At 36.9% G+C, this 26,115-nt stretch overlaps 1 protein-coding gene across 5 annotated transcripts; it reads left to right on the top strand.

Annotated features, from left to right (window-relative positions):
• The first annotated feature begins 414 nt into the window (after window positions 1-414).
• LOC120074495 (ultraviolet-B receptor UVR8) lies at window positions 415-21,370 on the top strand. 5 transcript variants are annotated; one of them, XM_039027640.1, is made up of 15 exons: window positions 415-913; window positions 1,115-1,191; window positions 5,123-5,198; window positions 9,099-9,158; window positions 9,580-9,681; window positions 9,795-9,888; window positions 10,207-10,249; window positions 10,323-10,368; window positions 10,458-10,504; window positions 10,603-10,705; window positions 11,324-11,378; window positions 11,469-11,535; window positions 11,839-11,875; window positions 19,768-19,847; window positions 20,941-21,075. In XM_039027640.1, exons 1-15 carry the CDS (start codon window positions 664-666, stop codon window positions 20,944-20,946), a joined length of 1,143 nt encoding a protein of 380 aa, XP_038883568.1. In that variant the 5' UTR covers window positions 415-663; the 3' UTR covers window positions 20,947-21,075. The 5 variants fall into 5 exon arrangements, with proteins under 5 accessions (XP_038883568.1, XP_038883569.1, XP_038883570.1 ...); XM_039027639.1 differs by having other exon boundaries at window positions 416-913; window positions 20,999-21,370; XM_039027643.1 differs by having other exon boundaries at window positions 772-913; window positions 1,019-1,191; window positions 20,999-21,370.
• The last annotated feature ends 4,745 nt before the right edge of the window (window positions 21,371-26,115 follow it).

Raw genomic sequence — 26,115 nt, forward strand, 5'->3', positions numbered from 1 at the left:
GTAAGATTTTGGTTTTTTGAAGATTAATATTTAAGTGTCATCCTTTATATTTAAATCAATGTCAATAGTTTCATCTGATGACACTAATCCTTTAAGTTATTTTTAATTTTTACGGTAATTAATGATTAAGTTGGATTTTTGAATGAGATAATCACTTCTATTTGAGTGTTTAAAAAAATTGAATTCAAAATTTTGTGTTATGTATATGAATACTTTGTAGAGAATTTGTTATGTTTTGAGAAGAAAAAAGAATTAAAAGATTTTTTTTAAAATTTTTTTCTTAAAAAAATTAAAAAAATGTGTATAGTTAAAATTAAAATCAACGATAGAAAAAAAAAATCAATTTTATTTAAAAAACAGAACCAAATATTATAATTTCACTCAATCCTACCCACCATATACACAGACAATTGGATGATTTGTCATTTCCCATCTAAACTAACCGACTCTGGCTCCCCTGCTTAAGACGTAGCGCAATTCCCTGCCACCGATCAAAACCCATTTCTTAAGTTCCACGTTTCTTCGCTTCCCACTCTCAATCGATAATTCTCGAAATCCGAAACTCCAATCCAAAAAAATCCATATGAATGCCGGGCAGTTGTTCATCTTGATCTTCACAATCACCGCAACAGTTTCCTCACAGAAATCGATTTAAGCAAACCTATGCTTACCAGAAGGCGTTTAACGGAATTCATATTCGGTTTCAATTCGGAAACCTGGAATAGAAGAATAACCCGATGGTTGTCCAGCAATTCAGGGAAGATATTTGCAGCAGTATGGGGTAATGGCGATTTCGGGAGGCTGGGGCTTGGAAATTTGGATTCTCAATGGAGCCCTGTCGCCTGTTCTGCCTTTGATCGCGAAATGCTCAAGGATATTGCTTGTGGCGGTGCTCACACTCTGTTCTTGACAGGTTCTAAACTTCTCTTTGTAATTTTGCGGCTTGGTTTACGGGATTTGTAGTGTTATGTATCTGTATCTATTTGAGGGACATTGTGTTACGTTTCGAGTCCCGCAGATTTTGAGAGCAATCTCCTATGTATTGTTGGTGAAATTGTGAAGATGTAAGCTGAGTTCGAGTAAAAGCTCATGAATTATCCCCCTCCTTTGGCAGAATCTGGACGAGTTTATGCTACCGGTCTTAATAATTTTGGGCAGCTGGGAATATCAGATGAAAAAAGCTTTTGTACGGTAAGTTATCTCATACTCCATCATCATTATATACATGTGATAATTTTTGGTCGCTACATTTTGTATTGTAATTTTTGGATTCTCTGAATTTTTCTTTTTTCTTTACAAATGGGTGTAGCCCTAATATATACAATGGTAAGAGCCAAATATGGTAAAAATAATCAATGATAAAAAAATGGAAATAAAGAAATAATTTTACAGAGAAAGAATGAATGTTAATTACAAGAAATAATATTCCAAAGAAATAAGGGAAAGGAGAGGACTTTCCATATTCAACACCCCCTCAAGTTGGATTGTATATATTGATTAAGTCCAGTTTGGCTTTTAAGACTTCAAAAGTGTTCTTGAATTGGACTTTTGTAAGTACGTCAGCAATATGCATCTTGTTGGGTATGTAGTTAAGGGAGACACTTTTGTTTTCTATTTTCTCTTTAATAAAGTGTCGATCAATATCCACATGTTTTATGCGATCATGATGGATCGGATCTTTGGCGATACTTATAGTAGTTTGATTGTTACAGTGTACCTCCATTGGTTCTTCTAATGTGATTTTAAGTTCTAATAAGATACTTTTGAGTCAGGTTCCTTCACATATTCCTTCAGCTAGTGTTCTTAGTTTAGCTTCAGCACTACTCCTAGATACGACAGGTTGTTTCTTGCTTCGCCAAGTGACTAGGTTTCCCCAAACAAAGGTACAGTATCCAGTTGTTGATTTTCTGTCTATTTTTGAGCTCGGGCAATTAGCATCTGTGAAGACTTCAATGTTTCTTTTCCTAGATTTCTTGCACTGCAAAACAAATATCAGGTCTAGTGTGAGTTAAGTAAATTAGTTTTCCGATTAGTCTTTGATACCGATCCTTAGCATTATCAGTGTGAAGGATTTGGGTTTTTGTGTTAAAGAGATTGAGAATCACGACATACATATTTTGAAATATCACAGTAATCTCAGATTTTTCTTTCATTAAAAATACCCAAATAAGTCTAGCATGGTCATCAATAAAGGAAACAAACCATTTAGCTCCTGTTATATTCTGAACTCTACTAGGCCCTAAACATTACTATGCATCATAGAAAAAGGATGAGAGAGTTTATAAGTGCTTACCGAATACGAAGATTGAGCCAACTTTGCCATTTCATAGGACTCACATTGAAAAACCTGAGAACTTTTATTAAAAATATATGGAAAAATTTGTTTCAAATATAGAAAATTGGGATGTCCTAAACGATTATGCCATAATATTATTGTACTATCATAATTGTCTTTATAAACAACAAAAGTAAATTTGCTAAGACCTAACTCCTTGACTTGAGACTTGGAAGCATTCAGTATTTAAAGACCTGAGGATTCCTTAGCATTGCCAATCGTCTTCCCCGAATTCAAATCCTGAAATATGCAATTATGTGAGTAGAAAGTCGCAATACACTTTTTCATAAGTGTTAGTTTGCTGAAGAAGATTGCATCTAAGGTTTGGGACATGTAACACATTTTTCTAAAATAAAATCTTTAGAGATAAAAATATTGCCAGTTCCCATCACTTTAGATAGGTACCATGACTGCTACAATGGGCATAATTAGTTAAAAGTGAGATACCACTTGTCATGTGGTCTGATGCTCCGAAATCAATAATTCAAATACTACAATTTTCTTTGGTTGCATTAAGGGCACAAAGGAAGTTACCAGATTGTGCAACTGTAGTCACACTTGTTTCTGATGTTTTTTTGAGTAGATTTGGGTTGACCAAAAAGTTTTTGGAGAAGATCCAACTGCTCCTTAGTAAATACATTTTTTTTGGGGTTGATGTTTCCTTCAGTTGTTGCACTTGTTTCTGATGTTTTTTGATAGATTTGGGTTGACCAAAGAGTTTTTGGAGAAGATTCAATTATTGCTTAGTAAACACATTATTTTTGGGGGTGATGTTTCCTTCTGTTGTTGCGCTTGTTTGGTAGGCCTTTCCATGTCTATCCCCCGTTCCTTTGTTTGGCTTCCAATCTGGAGGTTTACCATGAATATCCCAACACACTTCTTTAGTGTGTCATGGTTTTCTATAATGCTCACACCATGGTCTTGGTTTTCATTGCTGATTATCAGTTCCTGTGTAGCTTTGATTTCAATTGTAACGGTTATCATGAGTATTTATACATACTTCATTACCAAGATTTCGAGCAGTTAAAGTTGATCCTTCAGGTTCAGAGCTTGTAGGCACTCCTAACATCAGTTTCTTCCTACTTTCTTGTCTTCTTACTTCTGCAAAAACTTCTCATATCTTAGGTGAGGGTTTAATAGCTAAGATTCTACCACGTATTTCATCTAGTTCTTTATTAAGGCCAAGAAGAAATTTGAACACTCGTTTCTTCTCAACTATCTTTTTTGTATGTGGCTCCATCTGCAGTGCATTCCCACTTGTGGCTTTCAAATATATTAAGTTGTTGGCAAATACGAGACAGTTGAGTGGAGTGGTGAGTAACTTGCATGTCCCCTTGCCATGTCTCGTGATTTTGCCTTCAATTTCAAATGATTCCGCTATATTTTCTTGGTTGGAATAGGTTTCACAAGCTGCTTCCCAAATTTCGCTTGCAGTTGAGAAAAGTAGAAATCCTTCACCAATTTCTGTCGTCATGGAGTTGATTAGCCATGACGTAACCATATTATTTTCAGTTTTCCATGTCTTGTATTTCAGATCAGCTTGGTCTGGGATGATAATCTTTATGAACATCATAATAGATTGTGATCCAGGGAGATAATTCCTTCCATTTAGTTTGTGATTAGAAATTGGAAGTATGGTCCCTTCTATACGGTTAAAATTCACATATGCCATGAAATATTAGAATGTTACATTCTGTAGAGGAAGATATTTAGCACTTACCCAAATATTTCTTGTGCTAAAGGAAAATTAGAAAGACAAGTTTTGAAGAAGCTATCAGACCCAAAGACAAAGCTTGAGGAGAAAAGACCCGATTTGAAGGAAAAAATACTCAAGTAAAATAGCTCATACTCGAGCTATTTGAAGAAAAAATACCCAAGTAGTAAAATAGCTCAGACCCGATTTAAAAAAAAAAAACAAGTAACTGCGGATGGATATGCCTGACCCGGTTGGAAACACCTAACCCGATTGACCCACGATCAAGACCCTTGCTCAGCCGCGATTCCCCACGATCAAGACCCTTGCTCAGCTGCGATTCACCCACGATCAAAACCCTTGCTCAGCTGTGACTTTGCTTAGACGCGAGTCAGCCCACGATTGTTGGCTGATTTGTTGCAGACGTGAAGTACAAGATTTCGATTGTCGTGAATTTCCTATCTACTTCAATCTTGAAGTACACAGGATGCTGTGGTTGGCTTCTGACACGAAGCTGGCAGATCTACTATTTGGATGATTCTCGTGAAGGTTATAGATGGAGGTTTTCTGATGCACACCTTCAAACTAATTAGCCGATTTACTATGTCGATTGAAGCTTCAATGCTCTGTTTTTCTTTGCTAGGATTTCGGACGTGAAACCTATGGAAGATAATTCACAGACCACGCTATGATACCATATTGTAATTTTTGAACTCTCTGAATTCTTCTTATTTCTTTACAAATGGGTGGTGTAGCCCTAATATATACAATGATAAGAGCCAAATGTGGCAAAGAACGGTAAAAAAAATGGAAATGAGGAAAGAATATTACAGAGAGAATGTATGTTGATTACAAAAAATAATATTCCAAAGAAATAAGGGAAAGGAGAATACTTTCCATATTCAACATTTGCACAATTTGAAGAAGCAATCGATCCTACCGTTTTTGTATGAGTTTTTCCTTCCCATCTTTCTTCCTACTGTGGAGTCCTCTAGTTGCCATCTCATGTTTTTGGGTCTTACTTGTATTTCACTTTTTAAATTTTTGTATAAAGACACGTTAATTATCACTCATTAGATGGCATCTTGATGCAGGAGCCTGTTGAGGTTAGCATTCAGAAAGAAGCTGTGCATATTTCAGCCGGTTATAATCACTCTTGTGTTGTTACAGGTTTGTCCTGCAGTTCGCTTGATTTCTTTGAGTGGGTGACTAAAATTGAACTGTTAACTTCGTTTAGAAGTAATTTAATTTCTAGTGGTTAGCTAAAGCCCCTAATTTGTAACTTGTTAAAGATAGAACAATAATGACTCAGCTTTATTGAATGGGAAAAATTATCGTAATTAGCTCTTTCTTGGGTAGTTTAGTTTTAAGAAAAGCTTCTACTTTTAAAGATATATATTAAAATTGGGAATTACTCTGGTATTTTATATCCTTTCTAGGTCCAAGTAGGCAGAATATCCTAATTTTGGGGATACACTTGTATTTTTGTACTTTAAATGGCTTTCTCTCACTCTGTCTCTCTCTCTCTCCGATGAAAGATATCTCATGTTTCCCCCTTGTAATTTACCTTACCAATGCAAAATTGTAATCTTTAAGAGTTGAAAAGGAAAAGAGAAAAATATGACTTCTTCTACTGAAGTCGTAATGAGGAATGAGTTTCTGAAAGATGGCTTTCTCTATTTTATTTGACATGAAAAATAAGTTCTGCATATTAATCATTCTTCTCCCCATTTAACTTAACTTTCAAAGTCTTTGTTCAGAAAAGGTCCTAATTTCAACTAGATTGCAAATAATATTGAACTTTATTCAGGTTAAAATATTTGGCACCAACGAAGTTAAAGAATTTCTTTGGAAGTTGATTTCTTTTTTTTTTTTTTTTTTTTTGGTTTAAACAAAAAAAAAAAAAAAAAAAAAAGAAACAAGAAAAAAAAGAAAAAAAGAAATGATTAGAAAAGAAAAGAAAAGATGATGAGAAGTCAACTTGAAGCCATGGGCTTAAAAAACAAATCTCCCAATGGCCTCTAAAGCCTTCAATATAGTAAAAAAAAGGAAACATCGAAAAAGAAAAGAAACTATACTACTATAAAGTTTGCCTCAATCTCTATTTTTTAAATGATTATTTTTTTTTTGCTTCATATCAATGCTAAATGAACTCTTTTCCATCACTTGGCCTTTCAGTTGACTGCTTGATTTAGTTCCAAGAAGAAACTCAGAATTTTTTTTTTTTTTTTTTTTTTTTTTTTTTTTTTGAAAAGGAAACCAGTGACGAATGCTCAAAGTATATGAAAAGGAGCATTAAACATAAGACCTATGAATCAGGAGGTGCACCTGGGTATTTCAACTAGGTTGACACCCCCTTAGCGCCCTCATCATATCCTACAAACTAATCTCAAAGGAAAAGGTTCAATGCTAAAACACAGCTCTTACAGTGAAAACAAAAAATGAATAAAGATGCAATAAAGACAACTTCCCATCAAGAATACTACAAAACATCGAATTAAAAGGAAACAACCTAAAAGCATTAGGAAAACTATGCTGCAAAGAGAAAAGTCCATCATCTTCTAAAGAGGAGGAAAAATAAAAGCTCGCAAATTTCAAATTTATCTCCTGGATTGAATAATCTGCAAAAGATCTTGATAAAGTGCACCAAGAAGAAATGTTCAGCCAAACGAACTCAAAACGATCTAACCAAGGGGAGGTTTTATTGTGGAAGACTCTTTGGTTTCTTTCAAACCATAATTCAGCTAACAAGGCTTTTATGCATTGCTCCAAATCAATTTAGGACCTCTCTTAAGGGCTGGCTCCACTAGTAACTGCAAAACGTTGCGCCTAAAATCACTACCAAAAACCCAACAAAGATTAAAAATAATGAATAAACGGAACCAATACTTCTTAGCATAAACGCAATAAAAAAGAAGATTCTGTAAGTCTTCATGGTTATCCAAGCACAGTGGGCAAATGTGAGGTGATAGGCAGTGATAGGGGAGCTTCCTTTGCATGACAGTGGCACAATTTAAGTTCCCAAACAGCATGATCCATATAGTGATATTCACTCTCCGAGGACTTTTTGCTTTCCAAAGTTCCTTCTCTAAATGCTTGTCTATCGGAGAGGCCTTGGATAAATGATTAACAAGAGATTTAACTGTGAGAACTCCACTTGCTTCCAATGATCAATATCTTTCATCCGGAATGCTAGAGATTTTTCTGTCCACAAGACAGCCCATAAGAGTCTGGAAATCAATAATTTCTTCATGTCAGAAAGAAAATTGACCATGAGGAAGTAAATAAGTACCATTGATCAGATACAGAGCCTTCAGGCATAATTGCAAGCTTAAAAAGCCGTGGAAATTTGATGTTATTGGATATTTATCCCGCCAAGGATCAGACCAAAAGGCTGTTCTACTCCCATTTCCAACCTTAAACAGAGCCAGATCTTCAATTTTCGCCACTGACTTGAAATACTGACCCACGGACTTCTAAGGCTGGAATGTTCCTTTCCATTAGTGTGCCATTTGAAAGGGCTGCTCCCATGTATGCTGCGTATAACCTGGCACCAAAGAGAATCTGCCTCATTCATAAAACGCCAGCCCCATTTTGATAACAAAGCAAAATTTCTGGTCTTTAAACTCCCCAATCCAAGGCCCCCATCCTTTTGGTCTTTAACCACAATCTCCCATTTTACCAAGTGATTCAGCTTAAACCCTTTATTCCCTTCCCAAAAGAAATTTCTCATGGATCTTTCTAAGGATGCAGTTACCTTTTCCGGCATTAAAAAGGTAGACATATAGTAGGTGGGAAGATTGGACAGCACTGCTTTACAAGGTGTAATTCTGCCTCCACAGAAAAGGTTTTATCTCTTCCATTTATCTAATTTCCCTTGGACTTTATCAATGATAGGTTGCCAAAATGATACCTTTTTAGGGTATCCACTTAAGGGTAACCCGAGATACATCAATGGAAACTGGTCAATTTTACAATTCAGCGAGAAAGCAACTGCACAGAATTGTTTTCATCTATATTGATCCCACAAATGGCTGATTTCTCCCCATTAATCTTTTGACCGGAACACCATTCAAAGAGTTCTAATGTCCTTCGACGATTCTCTAGCATTTCATCATCATATTTACAAAAAAGAAGTGTATCATCAACAAATTGTAGAAGAGGAACATGAACCTTTTCTTTTCCCACTATAAAACCTTCATACAACCCTCTCTTATGAAGTCTAAAAATAATACTGCACAATACTTCACTAACAAGGAGGAAAAGGAAGGGAGAAAGGAGATCCCCTTGCCTTAAGCCCCTAGAAGCAAAGATAGAAGAAACACAGAACTTGAGAGAGCCATAGGACTTTCTACAACTTTCTGCCCAAAATGGTTTCCACTTATTTACCCACTTGTTTTACTAAATGTAAGATTAGTTAACGTGCTTGACCTCTAGTTTTCATCCTAATATAATCTGAATTGCAATGAGGTATAGGTATAATTGGCTGATTATTTTCGTTGATCTGTTAATACAAAATATCATGTCTTGCTCATTTCCAAAATTTATATTGCATGCCTTCCAACAGCAAAGTAAGAGACTGTTTTTTTTCCTCCTTCCTGTGGTCTTCTTTCAATAAAAACATCTGCAGTTATAATCTTTCCACCATTTATGTAAACTGAAGAGACATTTTTGTGATTCCTATGATACATATATATCTTTATATTATTATTTGTTTTCTTTTGTATATTTCTGTATAATGTTAAAATGACATACCAAATTTAAAGAATTACTGTTACAGTTATTTTTTATTTATTTTTTTAAATGCTTTGATACCCTTCAGAAAAAAAATCATCAGGGTAAGGTATTATTGTACAATATGCACTTGAAATTCACTGTTATTTCTGGCATCGCCCTGGGTGTTAATCTTATGCAACCAACTCATTCTTCCATTATGTAACTGCTATTGGAAATTGAGAATACTATTAATTATTATTTTTATTTTTTGTATATAATTTCTCGAAAAGCGATTATACAACAACTTTTCTTTTTTAGCTTGTTTTATTGATTCTACATTTTATTTCTTTATAGCTGATGGAGAACTGTATATGTGGGGGTTGAATTCATGTGGACAGCTTGGTCTTGGAAAAAGTAAGCACTAGATTCTGAAAATATTCTTCTTGCACTGTACATTTTTGCCAATCTAATGATCTCATTTGCAATTTAAGGTGTTTGTAGGAGTGGTGGTTAGACAATGGGCAATGAAAGAATTAAATGGTCTCATCTTGGTTGTTGTTAGGCCTCCAAGTGTTCTTACATATGCTAGAGAGGGTGGGAAGCGAATTGTGCACCTGAAAATTTGTTAGTGGGAAGGGGAATGTCGGACCTGTACATGGGAGTGAGTGAGGGTATTAATGTTAGAAAGAGATAGAGGGGATGTCTTTTGTGAAATGGAACAGTAGAGTATTGGGAGGGTTTACTAACAATCAGAATTGATTGTGTGTTCTTGTTATTTTAAAAAATAAATCAATAGAATGTGAGAAAGTGTCCTTACAGTTTTACTGTCATACAGGGTCAGCGAAAGCGGTACGCCTACCTACTAAAGTAGATAGCTTAGATGGTATAGTGATTAAGAGGGCTGCTTTGGGTTCCAATCATTCGATGGCTGTTGCTGGTATGAATATCCTACCACATTTCAGTTTAGTAGTTTTACCGTTTTTCATATTTTCTTAATGAACATGGAATTTGTGATATTATATTTCTCTCGATGTTTATATTTTTCACCAGATGGAGGTGAAGTCTTTAGTTGGGGAGATGGACGGTCGGGTAGATTGGGTCATGGCCATGAGTCAACATTTTTGGGTTTTCTAAAAAGTACCAGGTACTTTAGTGGAATTATAGTTTCTTCATGAAGAAGTATTAATAGAAATAAAAATCATGGGGTACTGTTAGATTTATACCGATCTGCGATCTCCCTTTCCTTTATTCTTTAGCCCACAGAAAAATAAAATGACAATAAATTGGCATTTGACCAAACTCATCTTTTTAGCATTTTTTGAAATGTGTTTTTAGCATATCAATGTATGAAGCTATTACTTTGAATTTTCTTTGGATCTATATTACATTAACAACTAGATTCATATTGCATCCTAGCATTCTTTGTTTCTTGTGTTCTTATGACTTGTATATTCTTTTATAGTGAATATACACCCAGGCTAATTAAAGAACTTGAGGGGATTAAGGTAATGTTTCCATAGTGAGCTTCCATTTGTCTCCTGCAGGTTAACAATTTTTTAATCCTTTTTTTTTAATCAGGTTAAACACGTTGCAGCAGGGATGCTGCACTCCGCTTGCGTAGATGGTTGCTTCCATTTCATTCGTTTTTTCTTTTTATTGCAAATGTTGTTTCTTTTGGCATGTTGTTTTACTAATGCTTCAGAAATTTAGCAGAAAATGGAGCTGTTTACATATTTGGTGAAAGGGCAACAAACAGAGTGGCAAGTTCCAATTCCATATTTGAATTGTGTGTATGTGTCCAGTAAAGCTATATTTTGCATGATGTAATTGCATTTAAATTATGAATGGTATGATATAGAGCTTTGGTGAGGCAAACAAGGCAACAACACCATCAATGATCAGCACAATCTTAGACTGCGAAGAAGTTGCCTGTGGTGGTTATCACACGTGTGTCCTAACAAGTAACTTTATCCTTCTTATTATTTTGAGAATTGTAATTTTCCTGAAATGTAGTTTAATAAACCTCTGGAAAATCGGATATTAGCTGATTCTTGCGTCATTTGCAAAAGATTTTTGTTATCCCACTTGGCATTAGGACTTGGCTTTCCTCTGCATCTTTATGTAGTTTAATGTACTTGCTGACCTGTGCATTATATTTATGAATGACATTGTTAAAAGGTTTACATTGTGACTGTGATGTATAACTAAAGAATTTTTCGTTCATATGAGGAAATTATATATCAAAATAATTTTTAGCCAGTATGCAATCATATATGAATGTGGTCATAAATGAGTTAGTATAATTCATCTGATATATTTGCTTCATTTTTCTATGGTTTCCTTATGACATTTAACAATAAAACTGGAGCAGGGGTGTTTCTTTGTGTCAGTATGAACATGTTATTTGTCAGCCGTGGGCATGCAGGTTGATCTAATTTTCACAATGGGCTGCTGGCTACTCATATTTTGTTTTAATGATGGATGACTCTATATGATTTTTAAACCAAGACGTGTTTTATTTATTCATCAGAAAATTAAACATACCGACATCTTCAATTGTTTTTGTTTTTCTGTTACAGAAGGTGGGGACTTGTACAGTTGGGGTTCGAATGAGAACGGTTGTCTTGGGAATGGGTATTCCTCATTTCAATAATATTTTGTAGATAGGACTTTTTTTCTAAGTTTGAAGGTTCAGTACTGCATACCTGATATCTGGTTATTCAGGTCCACAAGTGTCTTTCATCTCCCTGAAAGAGTCGAAGGTCCCTTTTCAAAATCTCCCGTAAGCAAGGTTGGAGTTTAACGTTCTTACATCAGAATTACTCGAATGATTTGATCCATCCTTTTCCTTTTGGAGATAACTTCAAGTTTTTACAGTGTGAAGACTAATTCTTAGTTGCTTTCTCCCTTTAAATACTTTAGTATCTGAAAAGAGCAAAATAAAGAGAGTTAATTCATACATGAGAACAAACAACGGCAAAAAGTTTTTTTCTCTTAAGAAAAGGATTTATTTGTTATTGATTATTTTATTATATATTATGTTCATTTATTTTAATTCATTTTGTTCAATATGTTTAATAATCATGTTTCACAGATATCTTGCGGATGGAAACACACAGCAGCAATCTCAGGTAAGAATTGTCAAATGAAACTTGAGATATAAAGTTAAGCTTCAAATTTATTATTTCTTGAAGCCTTTCATATTAGGTGAGGTTTGCAGATTCTTCTGTACCCGTAGAGGAAAATGGTTTAAAAACTGAAAATTATCATTTGATCGGAGCAAGACTCATATTTTTGTTTATTTGTTTGTTTTTTTTCCCTTTTTTCTTTTATAAGAAATGATCCAACACTTCCGTGGATAAAAGGCTAAAAAAGGGCCAGAACAGCCTAGCCTAGGAGACTTAGGGACAAAGCAGGTATCCTTTTCCCAAAAGTAGGAATTGCAAAAAGGTCCTCTAACCTTATATTCTGATCGTGTTAGCCACCTTGAAGAATTTGTTGGTATTCCAATGGAGGGGGTTCTCTTGTCGAGTTGGTAACACAACACGAAGGACAGTTTGAAGAAATTCAAGCTTCCTTAACCGCCTTCATGACCCAGATTGAGGAATGATATAGCATGATAACACATGATATTTCTACCCATTTATCTTTTGTTAAGGCTAACCTCGATATGTTAAAGAGAGTAATAGGTGAGATCTAGAATGAGATTCTACTAGTTAAGAGGGCTCTAGCAAGCATTCTAACTATGGAGAATGTGGGCTCAACTCAACCAAAGTCAAGATTTTTGAACCCTAAGCATTTAACGGTTCAAGAAAAGGAACTTATGGGTCATAGAAGAATACTCCGAAGTACCACCACACATCCCTGAGGATGCAAGATGATTGAGGATTTTGTTGGAATTTTTATATTTGTATATGAATATTTATTTTTTCTTAATTGTCTTTATTCTTTCCATATTTGTAAAAGGTCTTTCTCCTATATAAGAAGACCTAATATGCACATATTTAATAAGAGAAAAAGGAGAATAATATTTTAATTCCTCCAATTTCTACATGGTATCAGAGCAGGTAAATCTTGGTGGTTAAACAAAACCCTAGCCACTAACACCACCACCACGTAACCTTGGCTGCCGCACCTTTTCTTCCTCAATAGTAAAATCCTAGTGGCCCCTAAAAAACCCTAGCTGTTGCCTAATTATCTTCATTGTTGGAACCGTAGTTGTCAAGTGAAACGGCACACTCAACTTCCAACAATCTGGGGATAACTTCACTAGGGTATTATCATTGTAGCCCTAGGTTACCATTGCCGTTGCCGGTCATTTATCTCCGACGTCAGCGGCTAGTCTCTCAAAGCACCACTGGATGCTGCCTCTTAGCTGCGGGTCACACTTGATTTCCCTCGATTCAGCACTATGTTTTTAGATCTCGTTGATCGTTCAAGAGCCGTCTCTGACGGCTGTCCAACTTCTGCCACCGACTAGACCGCATGTGCTGTTTATCTGTTCGTTAGTGTTAATCGTTGTGAAGCCCAGATCTGTCGATCTAGCCACCCATTCAAACACCCATCTGACATCCAGATCGTGAAGTTCCCTGTTTTTTGTGCATGACAACCAAATCTGGTGCCGCCAAGACTAGATCTGGAGCTGCCTTATCCTTCAAGCTCAACGTACTTCACTAGTTCTGTGACGGTTGGTTGATTTGCTTGCTCATCAGTATTGATCAAAAGAGGACTATCACGTGGGTCTTGCGTGATTTTTTGTTCCATGTATGCCTAGATTAACCTGCTTTGGTTCTAATTACAACAGATTTGGTTTGGTTCATATTCAGTTTGATTCAAATTTGGTTAAGCATTTGGTCTGGTTTGGTCTACTAGTTTTATTTAAAATCTGGTTCATTTGGTTTGGTTCAAACTGGTTTGGGTTGCTTCTATTGGATTTGGTTTAGAAACTCTTTCTTTTTGGGTGGATTTCTACTATTTGTTAAATCTTCTACAAGAGCAAATTCATCAAATCCTACAACTGCCAACCACCAATTTTCCATCTTATAATTCATGTGTTTCTTTGACACATATAGGTCCCAAGACATTCTTGTGTAGTAATTCATCTCCATGGTTTATTGATTCTGGAGCTTCAGATCACATAACTAGTTCTTCTTTTAATTCGTACTCTCCATTATATTGCAATGTGAAAATTAGAATTGCCGATGGTCGTTTTTCTTCTGTTGCAGAAAAATGAACTATTAAATTGACTGAAAATACTTCTCTCCAGTCTGTCTTACATGTTCCAAAATTAGCCTGTAATCTTTTATCCGTTTCTAAACTTTCTAAAGATTCTAATTGTCGTGTTACATTCTTTGAATCTCATTGCATTTTTTAGGATCAGGATTTGGGAAGGATGATTGGGAGTGCTAGGATGCTTGATGGTCTCTACTACTTTGATGAATGTTCTTTAAGCAATAAAATAACTCAAGGTTTAGTAGTATCAGTTCTCTTTCTGTTAAAGAACAAGTTATATTGTGACATTATAGACTGGGGCATCCCAGTTTTTCTTATGTCAAATATTTATTTCCAAATTTATTTAAGGAAATTGATTGTTCATCTTGGGGATGGCAGAGACACTAGTGGAGATAGCAAATCTCCTCAGCAGACGATTGGAAATACGTGGTAGGGGCAGAGTTTTTATCGGCCTCTATCCTGTTATATACGTAAGAGGCAGCACAAGACGAGCGAATGTCTGAAACGAGCAGCCTTTAACGCTTTTCAAGCCTATTGGCGTCGACTCGAAAGGTAAAGCTGTTCAGATAGAGGACGAGAATATACAAGTAGAGGAAGATGGAACCCCACGAGTTGGGGCCCTGAGATTTTTAGCTGCCCTCAAGGAGAGTATGAGAGAAACGAAGGAATCCCAAAAAGGCAGACTAATGTATGTAAATGCTTGAGTCAACCATAGAGTAGCCAAAAGCACCGTGGTTGACTCGGGAGCCACTCATAATTTTATGTCCGAAATAGAAGTCAAACGGTTGAATCTCCGTTGGGAAGGAGGCGCAGGTAAAATGAAAGTAGTGAACTCTGTTTGCCTATTATAGGAATGGTGAAAAGAACAGTCGTAAAGTTGGGGGATTGGAGTGACCCTGTCGATTTTGTGATCGTCAAAATGGATGACTTTGACGTGGTGTTGGATATGGAATTCTTGCTTGAACACAAGGTAATACCGGTACCCCTCACCAAGTGTTTAGTGACCATAGGGTCGATGGCCACCGTTGTACATGCCGGGATCAAACAGTCGAATGGGATAAGAATAATCTCGACCCTCAAGACATTCTGTGTGTCTTGGAAAAGTGTCGCGTTGTCGAGACGGACAATTTACATAAGTCCCTGCCTCTAAAGTGAAGGAGAAGGAAGCCCAGACGTAGAGAGTTCCTACCAGGGGACAAAGTTCGAGTAAGATTGTGCCAAAGACAGTTTTGATGCCGAAGCCAAAGAGAACGTCGCCTCGTGAGCAGTTGTAGAGGACCGGTGGAAGTCATAAAAAAGGTTGGGAAAGCTTCCTATCGGGCACAATTACCATTGTGGATGAAGATTCATCCTGTCATCCACGTAAGTAGATTGAAACTCTATCCCCCCGACCATGTCGATGAGCGACGTAGGGTGGTGACCTATTTGCTTGCCACGATGAAGAGAATGATAGAGGAAGAAGTTGATGAGAATCTTGCTGGAAGAAATGCAGAGTTGGAAGACCAGGATCAAGTTTGGAAGAATTCCTGGAGAAGTGGAAAAGCCTCTAAGACAGAGAAGTTTGTCGGGAGCGTGCGGAAGACCTTAAGGCAACTGCTCAACAATTTGCTGAGTTCGAGCAGAGTCGGTTGATGGGGACGTCAACCAATCGAGTGGGGGAGAATGTCATGGTCATGTTTGTCCAGGGTGTGTTGCCCATGGCCGCATGTCTGCCTCCACCTCTTATGCTTTCATCCTATGTATTTCCTTTTACTAGGTAGCTTACTTTCTATGTACTTTTCTTAGTGTGTGACTGCTCGCCCATTTCCATATGTAAGGGTGGCGGATGTGTTTTTGTTCAGAATGCACTATATGGGGTAAGACTAATCATCATATCCCCATACCAGTGAGTCGTATGCTATAAAGTCATGTTGTTGCTTATTGCTTTCTAGCTGTACGACTAATGTTCATTGTTTACACATGCTTTCAAACGTTTGCAAAAACCTTTTCCTCAAACCTTTTCCCAAGAACGGGGGTGGAGGTTGTGAGAAACGTCCATTGCGTCATCGGCTATTCGGATTTGGATTGGCTGACTTGTTCGAGGGCGAGAACAAGTGCGGCACAATCGCATCGAGACCCTTATGAAGGTGCGATTGTGACACCAGGCACACGGGTGTTGGGCATCGCATGTAGGCTGGCATGAGCGTGCGCAATACTGTACGCACGGGTGCAAAGGTCTGTGCGGCAGATAGAGTGGCTGGCGGGCAGGTGCGTGCACAGACAATGTCAATAAGGAGCTGAGCGATCGGCGTGAACTGCTAAGGTCTGATCTCTTCTCCAAACTCGTGGGTCATTTCGGAGTAGGGAAGTGACCAAGTATGTTGTATGCTGAAGTGTTTGGAGTAGGGAAACGTGGAGTAAGGAACAAGTCAAGAGTTCCCAAGTTTGTAGGAACTTGAGTTGGTCCCTCACTATATTTAGCTTGAGGAAAACGTGGGCTAAATGAAAAGGAATTCTGGTTTGCTATTTTTAGGTTGCCCATTTTCCCAAGCTTCTTAACTACTCCTTCAAAGTAAGGAAGTAGATGTATGTAAAGTAGTACAAAAGGGGGTGTGTTCTCATTTGGGATCATCCCACTCCGTACACACAATTGAGTTGTAATAACTATTCTAGCGAGAATAAAGAAAAGCAAGGGTTGTCTGCCGCTTGGCCAACATATGCTTGTGTGCTTTGATAGTATCCGAGTTAAAGTGCCCAAAGTGATCCGAGGACGAGAGAAGGCTGTCTAGGAGTTGAGAACCTCTTAGGCCGCATGGTGGATAGGTAAAAATTTTAATTTCGATTTTTAACCCTCGCAGTTTTTATTCTTGTGGAGGATTAAAGTTGGTATCAAAGCGCGGTTCTTATTCTTGTGAAGGATAGAATGATAGAAGTATGTTGGTTAGGGATCCCAACACTAAAATCGTGGCTTAAAGATCGTTTGAATGCGTAGCATTTGTCTAAATTACTTCGCAATGGAGGATCAGGTGGGTAAAATACTGACTTTATTTTGTGTCTTCTTATAGATGGACGACTGGATGACATCAGTAATTGAAAGGCTGGAGAAGGAGTTCAACCAACTGAAGGGAAGGCTTAAGCAAGTAGAGGTCTTGAAAAGAGAAATCCATCGACAGGAAGTCGAGATATTGGAGCTGACCTTAGCTGAAGTAGTTGCATTGGTTGAGGCGTTGACCCATCAACTTATGATGGTGCAAGGGTAAGTGTGGGCATATAAGGAGGCCGTACATGCCAAAGAGAATAAAAAACAACTTGAACAGGAAATTGACGAGGCATTTCAATTTCCATCGTACATACAAGAAAATGTACACGTACTTGTCGCAGGTTGTGAAGCTTAGGCAGAGATAGGGAGTAACAAATCTGAAATCATTGTATTAAGTGATTCAGATGGCGAGGAAATGGAAGAGGACCTTGAACTTGATCCTAAAGAGGAGGAGATTGTTGAGAGGATGTTCATACTGGGAGAGTGCTGCAGCAGTGTCTAGGACAGGTAACTCCAGGATTTTACCATGGAGGGAACAATTCATTCCACCCCTAGGTGAAAGGATTTTACTATGGTTGAGGGGATGCCCTGGACAGATCGCTGGGTCGGATGCCCACTGTAATGGCAAATCTTACTAGGCAACATCCAAGTTATTCAGCTACATTGTCCATCACAGAAAATGTCGTATTTGTTTTATTTTTGAAATGCTAAATATATACAACATAAATGAAACTGGGATAAACTTGTTTCTCAAATTTAGCTCTATTGTAAAAAAAATGTTTCTTAAGATTTAGAAACAAAAAATGAGAACAAAAAATGGGAACAGTTATTAAACAAGTCAGATTTTTGAAAAAGTGAGAAACAAAAATAGGAAGCAAGAAATAAGATCATTGTCAAAGGGGGCCCTACATGGCCTCTTCTCCCTTGCATATGAAACAACCTCCGTCAATTGAGTTTGATGAAGAAGAGTCGAGAACCCTTACCTTTACCTTTATCAGGTTCTCTTTTTGGAGAACCTCCAGCATCATTTGTCTCGTGCTTTGGATTTCTTCCCATCGTCCTTTTCTTGAAGAAGATTAGTTGTTAAGTCTGTGGTCTACCAAAGCATCTGCCATTGCCAAAGTCGATAGTAAGTCCTTCACGTTCACTCTCCTCAGTTTGGCTTGCACCCACGGTATGCTATGGATTTCTAGCAGTCTGTCGATTGTGCTAATGCTTCCAAGTGCTGCTGTCCACAGAATAATATTCATCTTTTTAGCAGGATTTTTCTCCCAAATCAGATGACAGACTTGCTCCTCCAGAATTTTTTTATTTTCTTCCACGGTTACATTGGCTGATTCTGTTAGAGCATCCATGACTTGTCCAGCTTTGACACAATACAATTTGACGTTTGGTTAAGCCTTGCCAATTCCAGAAAAAACACACGTCACACACTCAGCTCTTTCAAGCAGATTTCTTCTAATTTTTAAATCCCAACCTTGCTCGACTGGGTTCCACAGCTCATGGAATTTGCTCTCCTTGGCCAACGAATTCTGATAATAGTAGGTAAGGCTGGTTTAAATTCCACGTCTCCTCCCAGAGGGTAATCTTGTTCGTCTCCCAATTTGTAGCCAATATTTGACCAGAAGAACGTGTTTGCTTAATTGCTTTAGCAATATCTTTCCACGGGCTGTCCACACCTTTCCATATCTAGAACAAGACTCAAATTTGCAATATGCTTAAACATATTATCAATTTGTGTTGAGTAAAAGAGAATTATATGAACATCAAATCTGCTGCTTTTTCGTGTAAAGCTATACCTATGGCAACATTCGTTGCTATTTCACTTTTAGTTCTTATTGGTTGATAATTTGGATATCAATGCCCTGCTCCTTGTATTTTGTTCCTGATCCACCACACACGAATTCTAGGGGAGGCTCTATTCACCTCAATGCCAACTCTGGAATACTACAAAAGTTTTAGTTTCATATAATCAAGATTTTAACTTGGAGGTTTGAACTTAGAACCTTGGAGGGCATCTCTACATATCTCATACCCTTGCCATTGTACATCCTATGTATGGGTATTGGTAATATATTTTGTTTGAGAGTTGTATTTTTTTGTCTATGCTTCAATCGCACTACAATTGTCTAGTAAATGTACTCACAAATGATACATCAAAATTCTTTTAATTTCATTCCTCTTTTATATCCTGTGTCTGCCTTGTACTCTTTTGATTCTGTTTCTAATCTCTGAACTGAATACATATCATAGTGATGGATTTAGAAAAAAGTGTATTTTAAACCATTTTTATCAAAAGAGTTTAAATAATAATGACTTCTTTGAAAAATGTATTTTTTTCTAGCCAATCTGAAGGGTCCTTAATTTTAGAAGAAATGGCATTGAAGAAAAAAGAATTAATTAAGTTGAATGAAGAAAGTATCATGAATTCATATTCATTAGCTTGGCTCTTATCTAATTGATAAGATATTATCATCTTTAACCTACAATGCGATTAAGTTCGATTTTCATGCTGAGTTCTTGAACTGAATCTTGATACTCAAATCTACAGGTTTCAAATGAACCTAGACAAATTTGTTTACTTAGTACTTGTGTGCATGTCTCTGTTTTCACCTTTGTGATGCATGCTCCTCATTGGCATTTGATTTAAAATAACAAACAGAGTAAAGAATAAAGAAACGGAAATGATAAAAGTAACAAAAGTTCAAGATACTTAAACGGCTGTGTAAAATATTGTGTATTTAAAATTTACGAAGTTTGTGCTTGAATCAGGTGGCGCTATATTCACATGGGGCTGGGGAGGGTCTCACGGAACGTTTTCTGTGGATGGCCATTCTTCTGGGGGTCAACTGGTGTGCTTCTCGTTTTCTAGTCCTTTCTTTTAGTTTTCACTGCCTTGTTATATCTCTGCTGCTCAATGAATCTGGATTTACTACTGCATTTGTTTGCACTTAGTCGGCATTTGAATATGAATGCCTGAAATCTACGGGTTTTTTTATTTTTTTCCTTCTTCCATGCATTTGCTTTATGATTTTGATAGTCTACTTGGATTCTTCCTCTGTGGAAAACTCTCGAGCATATACCAACCGAATAAATGCATAACTTCACCCTTTCTTCCTCACTCTATTTATAACAAATTACCAAAACTTCTCTAACTAATTACTTATTATTATTATTTTTTAATGTAGGTAATGCATGAATAAAACAAAGAAATAGATTAAAGCCCAAACAAAAATGAGGCCCTTCATAATATTTCTAACCAATTACAAATATGTTCCTAATCCTAATTCTATCCTTAACAAATCAATTTCAGTGGAGTTGATTCATAGTAATAAACTATCCTCCTCCTCCTCCTCCTCCTCTTTTTTACTTTTATCAAACTGGACCTTGAAATTAAGTTAGGTCTTGCACTCTTTACTTGAATGGTTGGTTGTTGCAATCTTTATTTTTTTTTTTTTAAAAAGATTTAGTATGAAGGATCATTAAAAAGAAGTTATGATGTTCGTTCAATAAATTATAAAAATTTGTCTAGTTTGAGATTGATGAAACTTTAAGGAAATATAATACTAGAATTTTTTATTTTATTTTATTTTTACTTGTGAGTTTTTGGATATTGATTCGGTTGTTGATCAGTATTTATTGACTGGGCTCAATGTTATGCAATGATATTAGTGAGTTGGAAAAAGTTTTACCTTACTTTTTGTTAAAATTTGTGGATAAATGTAATGAAAATTAAACAGAAGGTAAAAATTCCAACAGTTCTATAAGTTGGGTTAGTTTCAATGAAATTGAAAGTTCAGTTGTAAAGTTCTACACCTTATCAGGTTTGAGGTAAAAATGCAGTTCATCTCATGAAGAATAATTCATTACACAACATAAAATGTTTCGTATCAGTTATATAGACTGTATTCTAACTTTCCCTACAAATATTTTGGTTTGGACTAGATTTAGGAATGTTCAGTGAATGTGGCATGTATCCATAAAGGATCTGTTTTAACTCTAGGGGCATGGAAGTGATGTTGACTACGTGAAACCGACAATGATCGACCTCGGAGAAAATGTGAAGGCAGTGCAAGTCTCCTGTGGTTTCAACCATACCGGTGCAATACTCGAGTACAAGTGAGTTTCTGAACTTTTGACCACGAGATACATCCAAGTATATAGTAATCGATGCAAGGCGTGTTCATTAATTTTCAGTCCAAAGTCATCACAATATATGTCATTCATATAATTGCATCATTTACTAGTGAGGAAAATAAATTGTAAACTGTATATGATATGCCACTGGTGTCACAGAAATAATTATGGACTTGGGAGATGGTGCCCTGAAAATATTTATTCAACATTCAATTTAGAATGGTTCTTTGCAGCTCAAGTTGATGATGTTTTATACTCATTTGATTCTGCATTTTTCCTTCTGTGTACACCTCAATGATCTTGGTAATGTTTTTTTATATTCACTTTCTTAAGATCTCTGAAATGGTAAATTGATTTGTTTATTTGAAAACCCAAGAAAGGAAAAAATATTTCTATATTTTGCTTGTTTATTGTAGAACTCTTAGGTTTGAGAAAGAATCAGAATGCTTAAAGATATGAATATATACCAGTGTACAAAGCATAGAAAAGGAAAATATCACAAAATATTTACAAGAATGGAAAATCCTAATTATAGAATTATAACACTTCCCCTTAAGTTGGAGCATATATGTTAATCATGCCCAACTTGTTACATAGATAATCTATACGTCTTCCATCCAATGCTTTCGTGAAGATATCTCCTAATTGTTCTCAGTCTTCACATATCCTGTAGATACCAACCCTTGTTGAATTTTCTCACGTACAAAATGGCAATCAACTTCAATATATTTAGTCCTTTCATGAAATACTGGATTAGACGCAATATAAAGTGCTGCTTGATTATCACATCACAACTTTGTCGGTGTGGTGATTTCAAATCCCAACTCAACAAGAAGTTCATATATCCAAATCAATTCACGCACAAATTGTGCCATTGCTCTACATTCTGATTCTGCACTTGAACGTGACACCACATTTTGCTTCTTACTCTTCCAAGAAATCAAATTACCACCAACAAAAACACAATACCCTGATGTTGATCTTCTGTCTTCTTTAGATCCTGCCCAATTAGCGTCTGAGAAACAATCAATATTAGTATGACCATAATCCTTATATAATAAACCACACCCGGGAGCAGCTTTCAAATAACAAAGAATCTGTTCCAATGCAGCCCAATGATCAACTGTAGGGCATGACATGTACTGACTCACAATACTTACTGAATAGGCTATGTCGGGTCGAGTCACTTTAAGGTAATTAAGTTTTCCCACTAACCTCTTATATCTTTCAGGATCTTTTAGCAATTCTCCATCTTTTGTGAGCTATAAGTTGGGCATCATTGGGGTATTACATGGCTTAGCCCCTAGCTTTCCTGTTTCAGCCAACAAGTCAAGTACATATTTTCTCTGTGATAATAGAATTCCTTTCTTGCTTCTTATTACCTCAATTCCTAAGAAGTATTTCAACATGCCTAAATCTTTTGTATGGAATTGACTATGAAGAAAGGTCTTTAGAGACTGGATACCTGAAGCATCATCACCAGTAATCACAATATCATCCACATATACAACTAACAAGATGACACCACTCTCAGATCTCTTAAAAAAGACTGAATGATCTGACCTACTCTTCCGCATTCCAAAACTTTCAATCACCTGACTAAATTTACCAAACCAAGCTCGTGGGCTCTACTTTAATCCATACAAGGATTTACGAAGGCGACACATCGTTCCATTCTCCCCCTGAGCAACAAACCCTAGTGGTTGCTCCATATACACCTCTTCTTGAAGATCACCATGAAGAAATGCATTTTTAATATCAAGCTGATGTAAAGGCCAATGATTGATTGAAGCTAATGAAATAAACAACCTCACAGATGTCATTTTTGCTACAGGAGAAAAAGTATCAGTATAGTCAACGCCATAAGTTTGTGCGTAGCCTTTCGCTACGAGGCGTGCTTTTAACCGAGCAACAGAACCACCAGGATTGACTTTAACTGCAAACACCCATTTGCAATTGATAGCTTTCTTTCCTGTAGGGAGAGAAACTAAATCCCAAGTACAATTATCATCTAAGGCAGTCATCTCCTCCACCATTGCGACACACCATCCAGGATGAGACAAAGCCTCATGAACAATTTTAGGGATGGATACAGACAAAATCGAATTTGTTTCTTCGTCTTTACAAACAAAAAAAATAGGCTCTAAGGATGCAATGAATGAACATGTGGAAGGTGAAAAATGGTTATACGAAACAAAAGAGGAAATAGGATGAGCACATGTACGTTTACCTTTACGAAGAGCAATAGGGAGATCATCACTCGTTTTTGGATCCACTGACGAAGAAGACTTTGGTATAGGACATGAAACTGAAGGAAGTTGTTGTCGAGTATAGACCTTAACGATGGGTGGAAGAGTAGAGGTAGCCACAGGTAGAAATGAATCAGGAAGAGGATCGGAGGGAGAAGCAACTGTGTAGACAAGGAAATCATCCTCTACTTCCTTATGCTCCCCCTGACTCTTATTTGGAAAGAATGATGGTGATGAAAAAAATGGAGTATGTTAAAAAAAAGTGATTTCAGGAGAGACGAAATATTTATTTAGACTAGGACAATAACACCGATACCCCTTTTGGACACGGGAATAACCAAGGAAAACACATGTTAAGGACTTTGGATCCAACTTGGTATGATGAGGCCGAACATCCTGAACAAAACAGGTACAACCAAATATTTTGGGTGGAATGGGAAACAAATTTTGCTTGGGGCATAAAGTACGAAAAGGTATCTCACCCTTAAGAATGGAAGAAGGCATGCGATTTATTAAGAAACAAGCTGTGGAAACAGCATCAGCCCAAAAGGATTTTGGAACATGCATTTGAAACATCAAAGTTCTGGCTGTCTCAAGAGATGACGATTCTTTCGTTCTGCAACTCCATTTTGGGATGGGAGTATCGACACAAGAAGATTGATGAAGAATGCCATGGGCATCTAAATAAGACTTGAGTGTATGAGAGAAATATTCCTTAGCATTATCCACTCCGTAGGATTTTAAGAGCACCACTAAACAGAGTTTTGGATTTCAGCATGGAAGTTACGAAAATGAGAAAGTAACTCAGAACAACTTTTCATTAAATATTAACCACGTAACACGAGAATAGTCATCGATAAATGTAACAAAATACCGAAACCCTCCTTTGGACTCAACAGGATTAGGACCCAAACATCAGATGGACTAATTCAAAAGGAGTACTAGCTCGTTTATTGACTCGAGGATACAAACTCAAACGATGAAATTTAGCAAACTGACATGACTCACAATCTAAAGAAGACAGATGTTGAAGTTGTGGACGAAGACTCTTCAACACAGAGATAGACGGATTACCCAAACGACAATGCTCTTCAAAGGGAGACGACACATTTGAGCATGTGATGGCCGTAGGTATTTGTGGTTCAAAGATGTAAAGACCTCCAAATTCACGCCCTTTACCAATAGTCTATTTCGTCATAAGATCCTGAAATAAGCAATAACAAGGAAAAAATGAGACATAACAATGAAGATCACGAGTGAGTTTACTGACTGAAATCACATTAAAAGAGAAATGTGGTAAATTTAAAACTGATGACAAAGAAATTGATTCAGTAAGATGGACGGTTCCTGATCCTAAAACATGAGTGGAGGTTCCATCAGTTATAGTGACATTAGGTGAAGAGGTAGATGTATAAAGGTTAGAGAATAAACTGGGGTTACCTGTCATATGGTCTGTAGCGCTAGAGTCAATGACCCATTTTGACGTGGAGGAAAGAAGGCATTTAGAAATGTTACCTGTCTCTGTGATGGCCGTAATGGGAGTAGAAGATGATGCCTTCAATGACTCTTGATACTGCTGAAATTTAGCAAACTCCTCTGCAGAAATCGTAATTGACTTGTCAAGATTATCAGGAGTAGAGGCGACATGTGCAGAGGGTGATGGCATCCTTTGACCCTTATTCAACAATTTTCTGCATTCACGCTTCGTATGGACAGGTTAGCAAACAATACCTCCTGGATTTGATCTTTGTTTATTTGGATGACCTTTGAAGCTATTTGATTCAACCCCCTTATTACCTCTGTAATCATTTGTGCGCCCAATCAAAGCACTGCTAGAATCAGATGTTGTAACTGCTTGTGTCTTTTCAGTACGAAGTATTCGAGTGTAAGCTTCTTCCAACGAGGAGATATTTGAGCTTGACAACACTTGATCTTTGGCCATCTCATATTTAGGTGCAAGGCCTACTAAAAAGCTCATGATAAACAACTTTTCACGTTGAGCCATTAGAACTTTTGGATCCATGTTGATTGGCATCAAGGCATTGAATTCCGCGCATGTATTTTTAACCTCCATAAAGTATCTTGTAAGAGATTTTTCTCCTTGATCAGTTTGATATAGAGTCTTACAAACATCAAACACTCTATTAATATTCTCTTTCCCAGGAAATCTAGATATTCCAATAGTTCCTTGACTGATTCGCAGTGATTTACTAGTTCAACAATTTCACGGTCAATAGAATTCTTGATTTGTAGAAGCATCCTTGAATCGTCCCACCACAAAATCTTCTTATTAGCATCAATCAGTGGCTCTTCTGTAATGTGATCATCCATCTCCATGCTCCTAATAAAGTGGCGGACATTTAATCTCCATGAAAAGTAGTTGGATCCATTCAACTTGTGTTCAGTTACTTTTGACACCATAGGAACAATCTCAGACATGACTACTTGTTTCTGATAAGCCATTACCTCAAAAACAATAGACACTGGACAGCAGAGAATCAAACCCTAATTTACCGAAGAGATGTCTTTACAAGCAGTGAGAATATCTATATATCCCAAACAAACACACCACCAAGAAGAGTCAACCACACTGAAAAAACTCACAGAAAACGAACAAAAAAGGATAGCGCACGTGCCTACACGTACCGACGCGTGGACAGACGGCAGAGAAGAACGATCGGCGCGTGAGCCTCACGTACTGGTTAGATGGCAACCGGACTTTGAGGTTTTGTAG

Source organism: Benincasa hispida, chromosome 3 (assembly GCF_009727055.1).
Source record: "Benincasa hispida cultivar B227 chromosome 3, ASM972705v1, whole genome shotgun sequence".
In the NCBI taxonomy this organism is placed as follows: domain Eukaryota; kingdom Viridiplantae; phylum Streptophyta; class Magnoliopsida; order Cucurbitales; family Cucurbitaceae; genus Benincasa; species Benincasa hispida.

Coding starts and splice junctions, on each gene's coding strand:
- LOC120074495 (XM_039027639.1), top strand. CDS start 664: ATGCTTACCAGAAGGCGTTTAACGGAATTCATATTCGGTTTCAATTCG. Junction 10,505..10,602: donor AAAGGGCAACAAACAGAGTG/GCAAGTTCCAAT, acceptor GGTATGATATAG/AGCTTTGGTGAGGCAAACAA. Junction 10,706..11,323: donor TCACACGTGTGTCCTAACAA/GTAACTTTATCC, acceptor TTTCTGTTACAG/AAGGTGGGGACTTGTACAGT.